At 34.8% G+C, this 17421-nt stretch overlaps 1 protein-coding gene across 2 annotated transcripts in view; it reads right to left on the bottom strand.

Moving 5' to 3' along the window:
* Nucleotides 1-9442: 9442 nt before the first annotated feature.
* Nucleotides 9443-17421, bottom strand: part of LOC113227900 (BAI1-associated protein 3) — a 118286-nt gene continuing 110307 nt past the window's right edge. For both annotated transcript variants that reach the window (XM_026460988.1, XM_026460989.1), the window contains 6 exons: nt 12658-12820; nt 12243-12468; nt 11999-12164; nt 11751-11910; nt 11272-11506; nt 9443-10663 (listed from right to left, as the gene is read on the bottom strand). In XM_026460988.1, the coding sequence (XP_026316773.1) occupies nt 10569-10663; nt 11272-11506; nt 11751-11910; nt 11999-12164; nt 12243-12468; nt 12658-12820 (1045 nt within the window). In that variant the 3' untranslated portion in view covers nt 9443-10568. The remainder of the gene's footprint in view (nt 10664-11271; nt 11507-11750; nt 11911-11998; nt 12165-12242; nt 12469-12657; nt 12821-17421) is intronic.

Below are 17421 nucleotides of genomic sequence, written 5' to 3'. Positions count from 1 at the left end.
ACACACACACACACACACGCTCACGCACACGCACACGCACACGCACACACGCACACACGCACCTGACCTAAGTCAAGTAAATGCGGTAGTGTGGGTGTGTAATAAGATCCTACTTCGTCCTCTTCCATCTGCATGAACTTTCTGACGATGCGGCATGTATTTAAAATGACAGCTTTTTGCAAGGTTACGTACAGGCTTTCTTAACACCCTAATAGTTTCAGGCTATGGAGATGATTAGGAATAATGCCTGTTGTGGAAACAACAATTGGGATAACATATACCTTTTCTTGTCACCAAATTCTAGACACTTCATCCTTTACATCAGCGTATTTACTTATTTTTTCATTTATAGTCTTCTGTATGTTATGTGTATTATTATTATTATTATTATTATTATATCTATTTTAGACTCTCGCCTCTCCCAAGGCCTAAAAGATTAATTTTGAATTTTTAAATTGGAGAGGCGGTATTTCCCGGCACAGTCGGCCGGGGTCTGAGACTGAGGTTCAAGAACCGGCGAACTATACGTGCCGTATAATATTAAGCAGGACCGCCTTCTGCATTTGTGCTGGAAGCGACATGCCACAGAAATCCAACCGCCTCAAGCTTTTAGAAAGGCTGACTGGAATTAACTCATTTGCGGACAAAACAATTGGGATTATTTCAGCGGAGGCCACATCCCATATGTCGGTGATCTCGTGCGCCAGGTCGAGATACTTCCGGCGTTTCTCGATTACAGCTTTCACGAGACCCTCGTCATGCGGGATGGTGACGTCCACAAGAAATACCCTCGACTGCGATCGATCCAATATCACAATATCAGACTTATTGAATTATGAAATTAATAAAGAAGCGTTTGGGAGTAACTAAAAACATAACAGGTAAACAGAAACAATATAATCAACTGCCTCCCTGGGCCGAATACTTATCTTGCTGGACTGCCACGCAGAGGTCCCGGGTACGACTCCCGGGCCGGGAGATATATTTGTATGGCCTACATTTATTTCGCTTGTAAGCGTAGGTGTAATTTGTGGTTGTGTCTGTATGTGTCCATGGCACCCGCGATACAGGGTTTCCCTAGAGAGTGTGTGCATTATTATTATTATTAATATGTGGAGTATGCGTAATCACAGAAAACACGATTGTATGCGACTCATCCTACGCTATTATCTATACGCTCATTGACTTACAATTATATGGACGTCGGGTCCGCGCTAAAAAGTGTCCGCACTTGTAAGGCGCTAAAATCGTATACAGAGCGCGACACTCCGCTTTAGTCTTCATTTGTTCTACTGACAGCGCGATACTGCGATGACATTACAATTTAAATTTCGAATAGGTTGACTTGGGACATTTTTTTCGTCGTTTTTGTATTAGACCCGTCGTCCATTTATTTGTAAGTCAATGTATACGCTATATAATATAATATAATATCCATCCATCTCAGACTATTTTGAGTAACGAAAAATGTGTTTTATGTCAACCTGAACAATTTAAAGTGAAACATTATCTTTCCTCGATAATTTGATAAATTTTGAACTAAACTTGAATGTATATAGCTTTCGTAATAAAAAACTGAAACTCGCTTATAATTTTTCCGTTGAGTGCGCAACGGCCATTCGGTGTTCTCAGCCTAATTACAGTAGCCATTATTTTTGCTCGCTTAACATACCCAATAACATTGAAATATGAACAAATTTAAACTTAATTATCAATATGTCTAAATGGAATTAGAATAGACAAAGTAGTTTTCGAGTTATTAAGAAACAAATATTTTATGGAAACGATTAATTAGATCTAATTACGGTAGCCGTGGATACGGTAATTAGAAGAAAACATAAAAACTAAAATTATAAAGAACAGGGGGATAAAACAAGGGAGATAAAACAATGACTACAATAATTAGGTTGAGGACACCGAAATGGCTACGGTAATTAGTCTGAGAACACCGAATGTGACATTGGCCGGTAATATGACTATCAGAATCGAAAATTTGGTTAAAGGGTCAGATATCATAAGGAATTTCGTGTACTTTGTTAAGTAAAGCTCAGAATACCAATAGCCGCGTTTTTTAAATGGTTTGTTCACCGATCAGTTAACGACCAGGCCAACGATTTAAAAAGCATACCTATTAAATTCTTCGCCCTTCGGATAAACTGACTGAGTCATCTAAACATTTTTATATTGCTTAGATGACAATCAGTCCTTTTTTTTAAATTAAAAAAGAAATCCTATCACACTTTACGTTCCTAGGGTTAGGACAAATTATAGACAAAATGCATTTTTAAATAGAGTGTCTCGCTCATTTAACTCCTTAATTAATATATATGGTGAGGTGGACTCGTTCAACACCAGTACAAGTAAACTAAAACGCTTACTCAGTGATATGTTTTTTTCTTCAAATATGTAGATACTATAACTGTTTAACGTTTTTAATTTCGTTATTTTTATTTATTATGTTTTTTTTCTTTAAGTCGGCAACTTACTTTGAAGTTTGTTTCTATCACTGTAAATAATTATCTGTGGAAACTTTTAATTAGTCCTCAGCATACATGCACTGACTTGTCAGGCGTACAATAAAATACAATACAATACAATATTAGTATTATACTTTATTCTATTCTTGTTACCTAGCTGTAAGTTTTCCAAAAATAATGACAATATAAAATAAAAATAAAATAAAAATAAATAAATAACACTCGTTTACGTTTTTATCAGAAGCATCATACACAAAATTAGTGAAGTCATATTTAAAACAAATAAAAACATTTTGCTTGTTTTAAATGTGACTTTTATTAACTAACTAGCAAAGTGTCATAGAGTTATATATTTCTTCCATAAAATTTAGAATTTTAAAAATTAAATATGTACTGCAGTTACATTTCTTCTGGTATAGTTGAATATGAAGCTTGTAAGAAGTTAATAAGCTACATTATGTTTATTTGTCAAAAATATTACGGCGAGCGTTTCGAATGGTCCAATTTGTGTTTTGATCACAGGTTCTGGAAAAGTTAGTCTGCAGAAGACGGAGACCGCGTGATTAGGATGCAGGACGTGTCGGCGCCGCCGCCCGCCGCTCTTGGAGGTCACGTGCTTTCGCTTCGCCGACACATTTCAGAGCACCCTTTGACCACTAGCTTTATTAAAGTAAATAAAAGTAAATTTAGTATACATAAAATGTAAGCTCATATGGTTTATTGTTTACGTGTATAACGTTGACCTTACTTTCATTAAAATTCATTCATTCAACATCATTATGCCCTTTGTTGAGTTTAGTTACTGATTTTTTTTGTCACTGACGTACTTCATATTTATAGCTATATTTCTAGATATATATTACTAGAACGTGCTACGAATAATTTTAGCATAACACTGATAACGTATCTTTTTAACAGAGTGTTGTGCGCAAATGTTGGCTAGATTAATTGAAATGTTTGTAACGTGTAATACATAACTTTTTATTTTATTTATTTCCAAAATTTTGATCTATTATTATTAGTGTGAACAAATAGAAGAAGGATCGTTTATGCAACTGTTTATTGGTTCAGAAAAAATGTTGTTTAGACTGGATCAAAATATTTACCATGATTACGACGGAAATTACTATTTATCACAAATATTATGATAAGACTTGAGAAGATTGAACATTTGAAAGGGCGTCTATGTGCGTAGGAGAAAAATACAGACGTTTCAAGAAGGTTATACAATATTTAGGCGCTTGTCTATTAATAATATAGTAATACTTTATTAGATTATTTTTTGTGCTACTTGTGAAGATTTATAATTAGCATTTTCACCTGTTACTCAACGTTTATTTATTGTTAAGAATTCGCTGTAAATCTTCCTAAAAATAAATAAATAAATAAAATAAATGAATAAATAAAAATAAAATATGTTTATACAATTTCAACATGTATACACTTTTCTTTGGCTTCCCAAACGTACTTGAATTAACTGTATTTTGTATAAGATATTGTATAGAAATTTACTACATTTGGATCTAAGAAGAAGGAAAGGTGGTTACAAATATTCAGTATTTATAAATTAGTCTTTATGTAAAAATTCATTGAAATGACTGTGCACGACTCAACTAATATCGTTCAATACGCAATTACGTGTTCATCAAACAAGCTTGTAAAATTTTAAAGATATTGTTACAATTATCGCCGAAAATGTTATGTACTCTTGATATTTTGACTATACAAATTTGTTCAAAATGTCTCTACACAAGTTTGCATCACACGGCAGCCGGGAGGTATTTCAAAGCGTTTCGAAAACGTCTCATACAAACGTTTCTCATAGCTCACATTTTCTTACAGCCCTTGTGATATTCCAGCTCATTGGTTAGATTATAGAATTAAATTATCACTTTTGGATTCAGTTCGCCAAAATTTTAAGAGTAGGGTAGACCGGAAGTAAAAGTAACACGTTTTATGCACGCTTCGATTATAGAACTGCTTTAACGTATTCTTAAAATATTTTCCGTGTAAGGTAAGGTAAATATATTTGACTACAAACATTTGTTAGTGATTATTTGATATTATTAATATATATTTTAAAGGTTTTGTGAGACGGGGGATTTGTTACTAATGCCCCTCTACCCCGGTACAAAAGTAACACCATTTGAAAGCAATAAAACGCAGCGAAAATATAGAAAATTACGAAAGTTTTTATGATTAAAACGAACCTCTTTCAGTCTTGTTTTAATGAGATAACATTAGTAATAATACTGATAATTAGTAACATCTAAAAACAAAAATAGTAGTCTTAGTTTTAATGGCAATGCTTTTTATGGTCAGGAATTTGAAATTTAGCGAGAAAAACTTATATTAATATACCTAATCTAAACACAATTAACCTAAATGCAAAATTTTGTACTCGAAAATTAGTTTTTAGTTTGAATGAGATGTTGTTTGTGACAACTGCCCCCTCTCTATTACCATTAGCCCCAGAGCATAATATTAAAGTAGGTATCTGTTACCGTATCAAAAATTACAATATAATAATGTTTACAGACTATGTTCCAAGGAAGGGCTTGTCCGTAAACCTGTGCTCTTTATTCTTAGCACTTCGCCTCTTCTTTTTGTGTCCTTTTAATATAATATTAAAGCTGTATATTGTATATAACTGGAGACTCAAGCCGAATGTGTAAAGTGCACTCACCTCTAGGATTGCAATCACTTTCTTGTTTTGAAATGAAGGGTTGTAGTTTCTACAGTGCTTATTTGTAAAAGTGTTTTCAACTCCAAACAAAGTACGCGATGTGCATTAAGCGTTTATGAGAGGCAAACAACCTCGGAACTTCGGCAGAGACCTTTCTAGTCTACACTGCCTGTCACAGGATAAGAAGCGAACATCTTAAGCATTATGTACACAGGCTTCGTTAACGAGCTTAATACAAACTCAGCATATCTGTTCTAACTTATATTTATCGAAGTCGTCTTCTCTGTCTGTCTTTTGTCCAAAAAAGTAGGTTTATTTATTTTTTAATTTATAATATCAAGTGACGGGACGAACAAGCCGTGCGCCTGATGGTAAGCTACATGCCTGTCCATAACAGTTGCAGTGCCACTGAGAGATTTAAATCGCAAAAATTTAAGGGGCACTGCCACTGCGCCCGTCACCCTGAGACATAAGTTGACAAGTCCCATGTGCCTGTAATTTCACCAGCGCCCTTACCCTTCAAAACCGGAACACAGTAATGCGGACATTACTGCTTGGCGGCAGAAACAGGTAAGGTGGCAGTACTATCTTGGACGAACTCTTTCACAAGGAGCTCTATTGCTACTAAAAGGTTTAATTTTGAATCTCCATCTAGTCAGTCTATCTTTAAGGCCAGTCACTCCGCTGGTGGATATGCGACAATCAGAAAGAATAAGTTATTGTAATTGCAATGGTGGCATTACCCATGGTTGATACTTTAAGCCTACAAGCATGACGTTATAAGAATCATGAGACATTAAGAACATTGCTGAAAAATGGTAACACCATTGTATTTATGGGCTCTACGCTACTATAACAAACTGCACGCAGTACTTGTTAATAATAGGTATGAACACGAACAAAAGATTTTCAAAAAATAAGGAGTCCTTTGCGAGCGTGATATAATATGGTGCAGTGGCAAACAATACCACGTTTCCAGCTTAGAAAAAAATCTGATTAAAACATAATCAGACACATAATTTGGTACTTGAAAATGTAAAAATAATTATTTTCAAAGATTTTGTTTGTGAAGGGCTTCTTCGAACCTTGACCCTAAGGCACTTAAGATGCTGATCGCTGAAGAGGAAAATTATATCCACATCGCGCGACCGTCTTTTAAGCGAAATTCTGTCTAAATACTTATAAAACAAAATGAAGGACCTAAAAGAGGATATTTAGTCGTAATTTATTATCTTCGCTTAAAAGGAAATTTGAATATAAATAATGAAATCCGTAGTTTTTAATTTCTTTTTTATTTTCCCCTAAAACCTTTCCTCTTATTAAACAAGGGTTACTACGTGTGTGGGAATATAACATTTGCTATGTAACCTTAAACTAGGAGTGAATATTCTTTAAAGAACAACGAACTGCGTATGTTGTTACTTTTTGTTTGTTACAATAAATACACGGCCTTAGATAATAGAATTAAAGATTAGATTAGATATTTTGTGTATTTCTGTTTTGTTTACAAAATCAGAAGCAGTTATTTTACCTACGCAGAAAAGATGCACCTATCGGCTTGTAAAATAGATTATCTAGTCTCTGGAAGTATAGTCTCGTTCTCGACCGACATCCGGCTGAAACAATTATTGTCACATGAGTAATACTCGACAAGTATGAAGCTTCATTCGCATCATGCGTTTCGCACATTACTGTGTGAGCATTACTGCGTTCCAGTTTTGAAGGGTAAGGGTGCTGGTGAAATTACACGCACATGAGAACTTATGTAAGTCTCAGGATGACAGGCGCAGTGGCAATGCCCCTCAGATTTTAAAACTTTAAGTGGCACTGCAACTGTTATGGCCAGGTGTGTCGCTCACCACGAGGCGCACGACTCGTTCGTACAGTCACTTGGTATTATAAAAAAGGCGAAAATGAATAGTCATTATTTAGATGTGCATGCTCCATGACCCCATCGTTACTTTTCATCAGGTGGAATGGAGGTCAAATGCGTTGAAAAAACACTTATTTTTTATAAAAAAAAAAATTATATAGGGCCCTTTCGAAATTAATGTTTGATTAAAAGCTCATAATCCACTAGTCTAGTAGTACACACTCGTATACGTTTTAAAAATTTGGTGAATACTTTTCCTTTTCGCGACATTTTCCTTCAGAATTAAATCAAGAGAAGGGAATTTTCATAGTTCATTTCATTTTCCGCAATCTACTTTTATTGTTATTGTCAGTATGAAACACATCGAGTATATAACCAGAAATAGAGACGAAATAAGGGCCATACATTCCTGGTAACTCATCAGTGATACATCACTTATATATCAACTCTCGTTTGCACTGATGTATAGACAGCACCAACAACTGATCTGTGTGCATGTCTCCGTATATTCCAAAAATATTTTGTAATATTCTAATAATGGCGTGCTGTTCCATTCGGTGGCGTGGGGAAAAACAGCAAAACATCTAATTACAAAACAAACGGAATCACATTTCATCGGTAATTAAATATTAAACATGTCTGCAATTGACGTCCAATATAGCAAAGCTCAAGTTAGCTGGTCAATTTGAAGAGAAACAATTGACGATACCCATTGACGACAACCGTCAATTGTTTCTAATTCAGGCTGGCCAATCGGAGCACAGTTGTCACAGTAATGATATGGCAGAATAGTTTTCAAAAAAAATTAAATGACATTTCGTCTCTATTTCTGGCATGGACGTATTATACAATACGTATTATACGTCCTTGATTTCTGGTTATATACTCAAATCAAATCATATCAACTTTATAGAGTGGAAAGGCTATCGCGTTACCTAAGTACCTAAATAATAAAACTTTACATACTTAGAAAGACACGTAGAAGTAAAGGAAGCATTTGGCTTCTGCTTAGCCTTTTGACGCGCAGCGACTGTTGGAATGGAATGCGTTATTTAGATACCGTACGACACATGTACGTCAAGCATTCACAGATTCACATGACACTCATATCTGGAGCTCGCTGTTTTATATTGCTCTTTGTAAGAATTTTGTATTGTTTTTGATGTTATGTAAATAATAGTTCATTGACGCTTTCAAAAAAAGGGACCTTGTTCGAAATTGTATTAGTTCACACCAGTTTCAAGTTATGTAATCGTTGAGAGATGATTTTTATTACCGCTTGTTAAAATATCGATCATGTATGTGATCATCTTATTAGAACAACATGTAATTACAGATTATGCAACAACTTAACATGTTTTATTAGAACATAAGCATACTGTGTACGACTACTGTAAATTTCAGTAGCATATTATGAACTACGCTTTTAAGTATGAAAATAGTAATAGTAGTTCATGTGTCCTCACAATTGTCGCGTAGCGATCTAAGGAGGCTCTTAGATATTTATAGACAAAGTATTCTTGTGAGAAAATTCTTCCAGAAAATCTTAAAAGAGGAATATTACGTCTCAGTAGCCCGACAGTAAACAATGCTAATGAGGCAGCGGCAATGTTTGCATGACCTGTTTTACGTACTTGTAAACTCATAAACCAACTTCGTCATATAATAAAAATAAATGGACATGAATTGACAAAATAAAATCCCAATAAGTTCATTTTCATAGACTTTATTAAAGCCAGGAACACAACTTTCAATAAAATTACAGTTTAACATACACCGCAATAAAGTAAATAATCATGACATTGATACGTGGCTCAATTAGTAAAGAATTATCAAAGATACGTGGTTGAGATTTAGGGGTCTACTCGTCTGACATCCTTCCGAAACAATTACTGTCACATAAGTAATACTCAACCAAATTTAAAAACAATGTCAAGTGTGAAGCTTGACAACGCTTCTTTTAATTTTGTCGAGTATTACTTATCTGAAAGTAATTGTTTATGTAATACACCTTGGTACAACATACAACATCGAGATTTAAACATTTATTGTTAAGGTATTTATTTGGCTTAACATTTTTTCCGTCGGCTTGTCTCTTGACATCTATTACCATGACCATTGTCATCCTGAGCAATCCCATTACTAGTTTCATGCTCTACACTGGCATCATGTCATACGGCGTCAAGTCCAATAATACTCAATACTTATCGAAATAAGTATAAAAGTTCCTTTTCTATAAAAATGTTTCGTTTACAAAAAGCGTTCAGCAATCGATATAAAATATAATAGATAATTTTGAATGTAAATTAATTTTGTGAATAGTTTATTTTTAATTGACTTTGGTCTTGTTGTTTACCAAAAGATTTAAAAAATCAAGACTCTTTGTTAACGAATCTTATTAAGCTCAGCATTTTAGTGATATGAGATTTGTTCGGGATATGATTTTTGATAAAGATCGATTACTTTACTTTTAAAAGACTAGAAATGTAAGTTTATGTTTTTGTAGACTTTTTACGACCGCTTAAAACAATCTTTCAGGCATTTTGAATTATACATTTTCTCCTCGATTGAAACTCATTCCTTATTATAGTTATGATTTACATCTATGTAATGATTGATTATGTTATACTAATTGTTACAACATTGTTACATCATTTTTATTTAATATATTCACTTACTAATAAACATCAATATAATATATTTCTCTATGAATAAATAATACATATAAATTTGTATACACAATGAACATTTTGTCACGTAAGGATTTAAATTTTAAATGTAAAGCTAACGACGAAAATCAGTCCTCATAGACTATGTATAGAGTACAAAAAGTTTGACGGATAGGTGAAATGTAGAAAGCTCGATATAGCATAGAAAGACAAGCATAGTAATGTTTTATTTGGGCACTACAGTATGAATGAAGTTGTATATTTAAACCATAACAATCTCTACACCGTTTTAATACTATTTACGAGGTATAGGGTAGATTAATTGTATATAGAAAACTTTGAAAGCTGAATATGCAGAGTACGCAAGCAAGCAAGTATTGTGCAAGAATAGGTAGCCGTAATACATATTTAATTCATTATTTAAGAAATGCATTCGGCTTTAATCTTATACAGTGTAGTGAGTTGTACACCTACGCCGATTGAAATAATAATAAACATCGAGTCTTAAAGTATTTGGTCGGGAATTTCTAAGAGAGACTAACTAGGGACATAAGCTCCGAGGGTGCTCTATCTACACACATACAAAATTTTGAAAGTTCACAATACAGTTTTCTCTCATGAATAGAAGAATTACACAGTCTTGTAGTATTTTAATACAATAATACTGGTAGTGACATCTTAAATATACACGTATAATAATAGAAATATATAATTTTATAAAAAACAAAATTGAATTTTAAAAATATCTCTTTTTGTAAAGTATTTTTCATAATATATTGTCGAATTTTATGGACGTTGTGCGTAAATGTAAATTAATAAAAATAATTAATAGAAAATGTGTAAAATTATACATCAAAATAAATTTACTGTTCAGCAAATCTCAGTTTTTGTTTCTTAACGAAATCAGTCGCCAGTTTGTCCGCCGTTCGTGACTCCAGTATTTGTAAAATAGGGTGACCTGAAACGGAGTTTCGTCGTTAACACGTGGTAGAATATTGTGATAAAATGTTGCAGTGAAGTTTCGTTCTTTAAAGATTTATTATGTAAGTGCTAGAGGTCTTTTTAATAGGTACATTAAGGCCGTTGTCAAAGTGCGACCATGAGGCGCGCTCTGAATCTTAATTTGAATTTAAATTAAGAGTACTTGCTTCTACAGCTGTATTTACGTATATAAAATATTGTAAATTTGAAATATTAGCACTGTAAGCCTGCATCTTTTTGGTATTGTAAGAGCATCTTTTGTTATCCCATGATCAATCCAATTTCGTTGATAGCGGCTTTCTTAAATCTTTCAATAAAATAAAAATGGAAGACATTTTTATTGAACAGCGACCCTGACAAAGATAAACTTGTTTACTAACAGCGACGGTAAGCTTTTCTATTGTTGTTAGAAAACAAGGATCAGGTTTCCGGGCCACGCGCATATAAGCAAGTAGAAATGTCAAGTAACAAATATTATGTAGAACGACGTATAGGGAACGTATAGCGACGTATACTGTTTCGTGTAGGGAAAATGTTATTTAAAATTAATGTTGTGTAACATTACGAATAGATGTAGAAACTTACTTCGATCATGTAACTGCATGAGTGGCAGTTCGAGTGGACGTAGCGGATCAGGCGGCGCATGACTGTTCACACCAGGAATACGGGATAGGGCCACGAAAGCCTCCCCGGCGAAGTCGTCAGCTGTCAGTACATCACGGTCCCATACCGTCAGCGACAGTGCCGCTTGTGGTGACCGACAAGACTCCAAAGACACCGTAAACTCGAAGCACTCATCCCACACAGGATTCAAGGTTTTCTATGACAATATATTACATTTTTCTCTAAGTTTTTGTTATGACACATAGGACTCGACAGAACAAGTTCTTACAAGCATTCAAGCGTATCAAACCCTTTTGAGGATTTAGAATAACGTCCCGTTTAATAGTACTTATTTTATGGCCATTTCGTTTCTATAAATCTGACTGACTAGTTATTTCTGCGGGCAAAAACAATTCTACGTAAAGTGGATAATATGTATAAACAACATCAACCAGACTTACCTTCTGGACGTTTGTGGTTTGCTCATGAGTTTTCGGGAATAAACGCTTTGGAAGTAATTCTAGAACGACGAAAGGATCGCTCAGACCATTAGGATCGAGTGGGATGACATCACGAGCAGACAGAACCTCCACGCAGAGTGAGTCGTGATTGAAATAAACCCTGGTAAGAAAGGATTACTTTAATGAACTGCGCTTTTTCAATTACTCTCAATGTACCTCATATTTAATTTCTCCTATGATTTGTTTACCTGACAAGAATAGAACCGTACGGTGAAGGCATTGGAGTACGAGCCTGTTCAGCAAGTCGATCAGCAAGCCACAGCTCTAATAACTCTTCAGTAGCAGCTTGATGATACTGCATTCGTTGTTCAAGCCTTTGCCACTCTGCATTGTGTACTTCTGACATTGGAAGTCCTGTGCAAGAGCTACCGTTAGTTTGTGTACAATATGATAAACGACGTAATGGATTTTTTAAATAAATAATTTGCATACCTTTGCCTTCCGCGTGAAAGAATTCAGCAAGTAAGTCAAGTGCCTCTCGCAGTCTATGATGGTAAACCCTGGGTCTTTCTGCACCACCAGCATCGGCCTGAGCCGACACCTCCTTAAGAACTGCACTCCAGCAACCAGCCAAAGCTCGCGAGAATGCGCGAGGTAGAAGCCAAGTATTCAAGGATGAGAGGTGTTGATCCAGGAATTCCAGTAACGGTGTTATTGCCTGCAGGTAATATTTAATAAAAGACTCCAAATTCTGTGAACCCTGCAACTGTTTTAAATAATATCGAATCTCCACACTTTTCAATAAGTATGTACGCCGCTTCCTGGCGCAGAATAGTAATTAAAGTGGGATTTTCTATACATTCATTTGAAATGGTAGTTACTCGAGTTTAATCGTGTTTAATATTACCTGTGGAGTAGGCAGCGTATCCGGTGACCAGGCGAGATGAAAGACAGCTTTTCGTAACGGGGGACGTGCACGCGCAGCTAACGGAGCGGCAGCACGCGCAGACCGCGCGTCTAGAGTGCCCAGCGCACCGCGCACCAGTTGACGAGCGTTCTCTTCATTGATACTGTTTAAGTTATGACTTATTAAGGAATGATACTTTTTTGTTTAGTCTTAGTATTATTATGTTGACAATCGTGCGTTATAGCGGTCAACAACAAAGCAGTATTATTAAGGTACGTGTTTTTCGAAAAATTGATGATTTTTTAAAATAAATTCAAACCCGCAACATTAAGACGTTTCGCATATTGGAAAGTGATAAGCACCACATATTTGAAAAATGTGATATTTAGGAAATATTTTTAATATCATAATTACGTTGTTGGCCGTGGGAGAAAAGATCTTAACGATTCCGTGCTTGTGGTTGGGTTCGGTTTCCGTGCCCTTTAACTGGAATACGGAAATGCTGCTTTGCGTTATAATAGGTAGGGCTCACGGACACAAAACGGCATCACTGGTACAAAACGATAAATCAAATCCAAACTGGTTTAATAGAGTCTAATACTGTTGTTTATTTATATTCTTGTACACAACTATAATAGTAAAGTATTAAAATGTCCATAATAGTCATACATTTGACAACATTGTTGCAGTTTATAACTCGTTCTTAACATTGACGAATGAACAAACAGAAAGCGTTGTTAGTAGTCTACACGGGAGTCCCGTAACTGCCTCATAATAATAGCTTTAACAACGTGAATATACGAATATACTAAGACAGCTGTATATTTGCGGATGACGTACCATAATATAAGGTAAACGAAGTTATAATTACCGCAACGCCTTTTCTAATTAAAAGTTTGCCAAAGTTTCAAATTGGTATGGAATTTTTTTGGCGTGCCATGCTCAGGAGGTCTATTTAAAACAAGTAAATTTATTGTAAGTTTCTTTTTTGAAATAAGTCTGTACAGTTTACTAGTAACGTTGACACGTGTTTTAAAATGAAATGTTGTGTTTACTTTATAACTATAATTCGGTGCAAGGATTTTACACTAACAGGCTATACTGAATAACTAGTAAACAGAACTGTAGTGTAATGACATGTGACAGTGTAAGAGTGTAAAAGCTTGTACTGTACACTTACCACCCACTCATAAATAAAATCAAATAAAATCTCGGTTTCCATTTTCATTATCTTTTCTTATCTCACCGATAATTCACTAGCATTTTTTAAAATTATTGTCCGTTTACAATAGCAACGCAATTTATTGTCAAACGATACGTAAACCGCCACGTACCTGTCATTTCAGCCACCAGGTGGATTCGCAGAATTTCATTGCATGCATTCATAGTGGGAAATATCACTCTAGCTGCGAATTTTGGAGTGCTTTTCTGCGTAGTAGCACGATAGATCGGCTATACCAGAAAATAGGATTAGGAAATGTATTCTATGAAAGCACACGACTCTGTAGGTATATTTACAGATGGGGACCGATCGAACACATAAATATTTCAGGATCGCCATGCAGTAGAGTGCCTTCTACCACAGTAGAAGATACAAATTAAAACTACTCATGCAAATATTTCGAAACGCTTGGAGGGAAATTCTTGATTTTAGGCAAATTTTAGGTATATACGGTATATATTTGCTTCGCTATATTTTTATATATCCAATACTTTCGCCCATCGGAATATTGAATTTGTAATAAGTACACGAGTAACCATTGTTGTTTTTCGTATTCAGGCTGTGATTATGATTGTAAAAATTTTAATAATATATGAATTTAACGATAGCATTAGAGATACTAGTCAAATGTGAATGTGAATGGTTTGTTGTATTTTAGACATTATTTTATTTGAACTTATTTAGTGTTTCAAACTACGGACCTTGATAAGTAAAACGGTTTTGGCACTTACGAAAATAATGTAACTCCTACAGGCGGATTTGTTACTTTTCCGTTCCAGTCCTTAGAAAAACTATAAGTTATACTTTCATAGGTTTGTTACAGGTGGCTCTACGGCTAAGAAAGCCATTAAAATCCAAACATAAAGAATATGGATGCCTATTACGATTAGACTTTTATGAAGATCGATTCAAGTATATACGATTTAGCTATTTTTTTGTATCGATTCATTTCACTGCGATTTTAAAGAAAATCATTAAGGCGAATCGAATCGTCTAGATCGTATTTACAATTTAGACCAAACAGTATATTTCTGAACCCCTACTGAATCGTAAGTTTTATATTGGTCTACATGAAAAGTAGTTCGGAAACATCTAAATACGATAAGTCTACAGTATGTGGCGATTGTTGAAAGGCGTACAAAGAAAAAAAATATTATGGCAATTTAATCATTATAATATAAAAAAGGTGTTTTATTTATTACAAGCACAGACTTTTTTAAACGATTTCCGATTTTTATGAGATCGATTCAAAAGCATACGATCTGGAGGATCGATTCGGAGGCATATGGTCCATTACAATCCAGGAAATCCAAAAAATCGTGCATCGCTAAAGATGGACAATAGACACATAGAGAAATTCGTATAGTCTTTTTTTATATAATATCACTGACGGGACGGACAAGTCGTGCGTCTGATGATATGCTATACGCTTGTTCATAACAGTTGCAGTGCCACTCAAAGCTTTAAGTCGCAAACATCTGAGGAGCACTGCCAATGCGCCCGTCACCCTGAGACGTAAGTTGATAAGTCTCGTGTGACTGTAATTTCACTAGCATCCTAACCCTTCAAAACCGGGACACAATAATGCTAACATTACTGCTTGGCGGCAGAAATAATCTGTTTATCCGTTGCGCAGCTCAGTTGGGAGAGCGATTCACCTTGGTCTGGCAAACAGTCGCTGGTTCTATTTCAGCCGGATTGAAAGGTCTCTTTTGTATTTGTTCGATTTTTGTATCAATAATAATTTTAAGCAAGTGGAGTATTTTCACAAAAAAAAAAAAAAATTAATATCATGGTAGTAAAAACATCATGATATTTAATTAAATAAATAATAACTATATGTGTATATATATTAATATAAGATATATATTAATGATTGTGAATGTAATAAATAAACATAAAATAAAAATATTTTTTTGGAATAACCTTTTCGGGACAGAATCCGACACGAAATTGTAATAACAGTCTATCTAACACAACCACTGTTCCTTTTTGTTGATGCTGTTTAATGTAATTCGAGTCTTTCAAGGAAGTATTAGTCTCCTTCTTTTGTATTTTCGTGCAAGTGTGTAGTGCTAAGACTATTCCAAATAATCTTTCAAACGACCTTTTAATGTGATTTTAAAAGAATTATCTTGTAACAATAATTTAAGTGAGTGAGTTGGTTCAAATGTGTTAGTTCGTTCACTATTTACGTACTTAAAATGAATGTATATAGTAACCGTAAATTAAGTTTCCTCATCGACCCATATATACGCCCCGCTGCTGGGAACGGGTCTCTTTCTAGGCGAGGGTTTAATCTGGCTCAATGCAGGTTGGAGACTATACATGTTATCCGAGTGTTGTGAGTCTTTTTCGACGTGCAGGTTTCATAACGATATTTGCCTTCACCGAAAAGGTTCTGATAAATTTCAAATTAAATTCCGATAAACTCAGAGCTGTGACCACGTATTCGAACCCACGGCTTTTGCTTGGTAGGCGGTAGGTTAATCTTTATTTAATTAGGCTTGGTAACCGTGGTCGGCTTTTCTTTAAGTTTACGTAAACATACTATTATATACTACTTCTACATTTAAATACAATTGCTACAATTAATGCATAGATAGTAAAAATGTTCACATATCACTTGACCCGTGTCTAAATTTGAAACAAAGACTGTTTTTGATGAAAAAGAGTCTACTCTGAAGGCAAATATGTAACCATTACATGTAAGACCCAATCACCGTCTGCAAACATACCAGCTGAGCTGGTTTCGAAATTAAATGTTTCCGATGTATACCGTTATAGATTAGATTGTTTTTAAAAAATTAACAAATAGTATACTCAATACAGATAGTCAAGGCTGTCTATAAGTGTACATTTACAAAGAGCAACCCCTAGCGTTTCTTGCTCATTATTCTTAGGGGAATCTACATTACAAATGAGCAGAAGAGTTGAATCAACGTGACGATTTTAAGTGAAATTTGCTTACCTATGAAATAAAGATTATTTGAGGTTGAGACCTTTTCAATGAAATAAGATTCTGTCAACGGAAATCTAGGATCTATCTTAAATCATCTTTTTGTATTTTAAACGTATTCCGACAGACGTAGAATATATGTTATGTACTTACATTAAATAAGGCGCCCAAAGTGAAGCTACATAGGGCGCACTACAAGTTTCCGGAACTGGCCACTTACATAAACAACATTTAAAAAGTAATTACGACATTTGAAAATGGAACTCTTTGGCTGTAAAATAGAGTTTGTTTCATCTAACTGTCACTTGTTTTTACATTGTGGCGACATTTTAGAAATTGTTTGTCTACATCTACATCACCATGGATTTAACTCGTGAAAATTTTTGTAGTATGATTTTCTACGACTTTTAGTGTAATTTAACAGCTCAGCGGAGCTTCGCTCGGCTTCAAACTGCTTTTGGCGATGAAGCATCATGCAAGACGACTATTTAAAGGTTGCAGGTTTGCGGAATTCAAACGCGGTTGTGTGAATTTCAGTGACCAATTTCGTAATGGTCGCCCGTCCACTGCTGTGAACAACAAA

The sequence above is a fragment of the Hyposmocoma kahamanoa genome, unplaced genomic scaffold (assembly GCF_003589595.1).
Source record: "Hyposmocoma kahamanoa isolate Upper Pololo Valley unplaced genomic scaffold, ASM358959v1 220, whole genome shotgun sequence".
Taxonomy (NCBI): domain Eukaryota; kingdom Metazoa; phylum Arthropoda; class Insecta; order Lepidoptera; family Cosmopterigidae; genus Hyposmocoma; species Hyposmocoma kahamanoa.
This window is presented reverse-complemented; position numbering and strand designations above follow the sequence as displayed.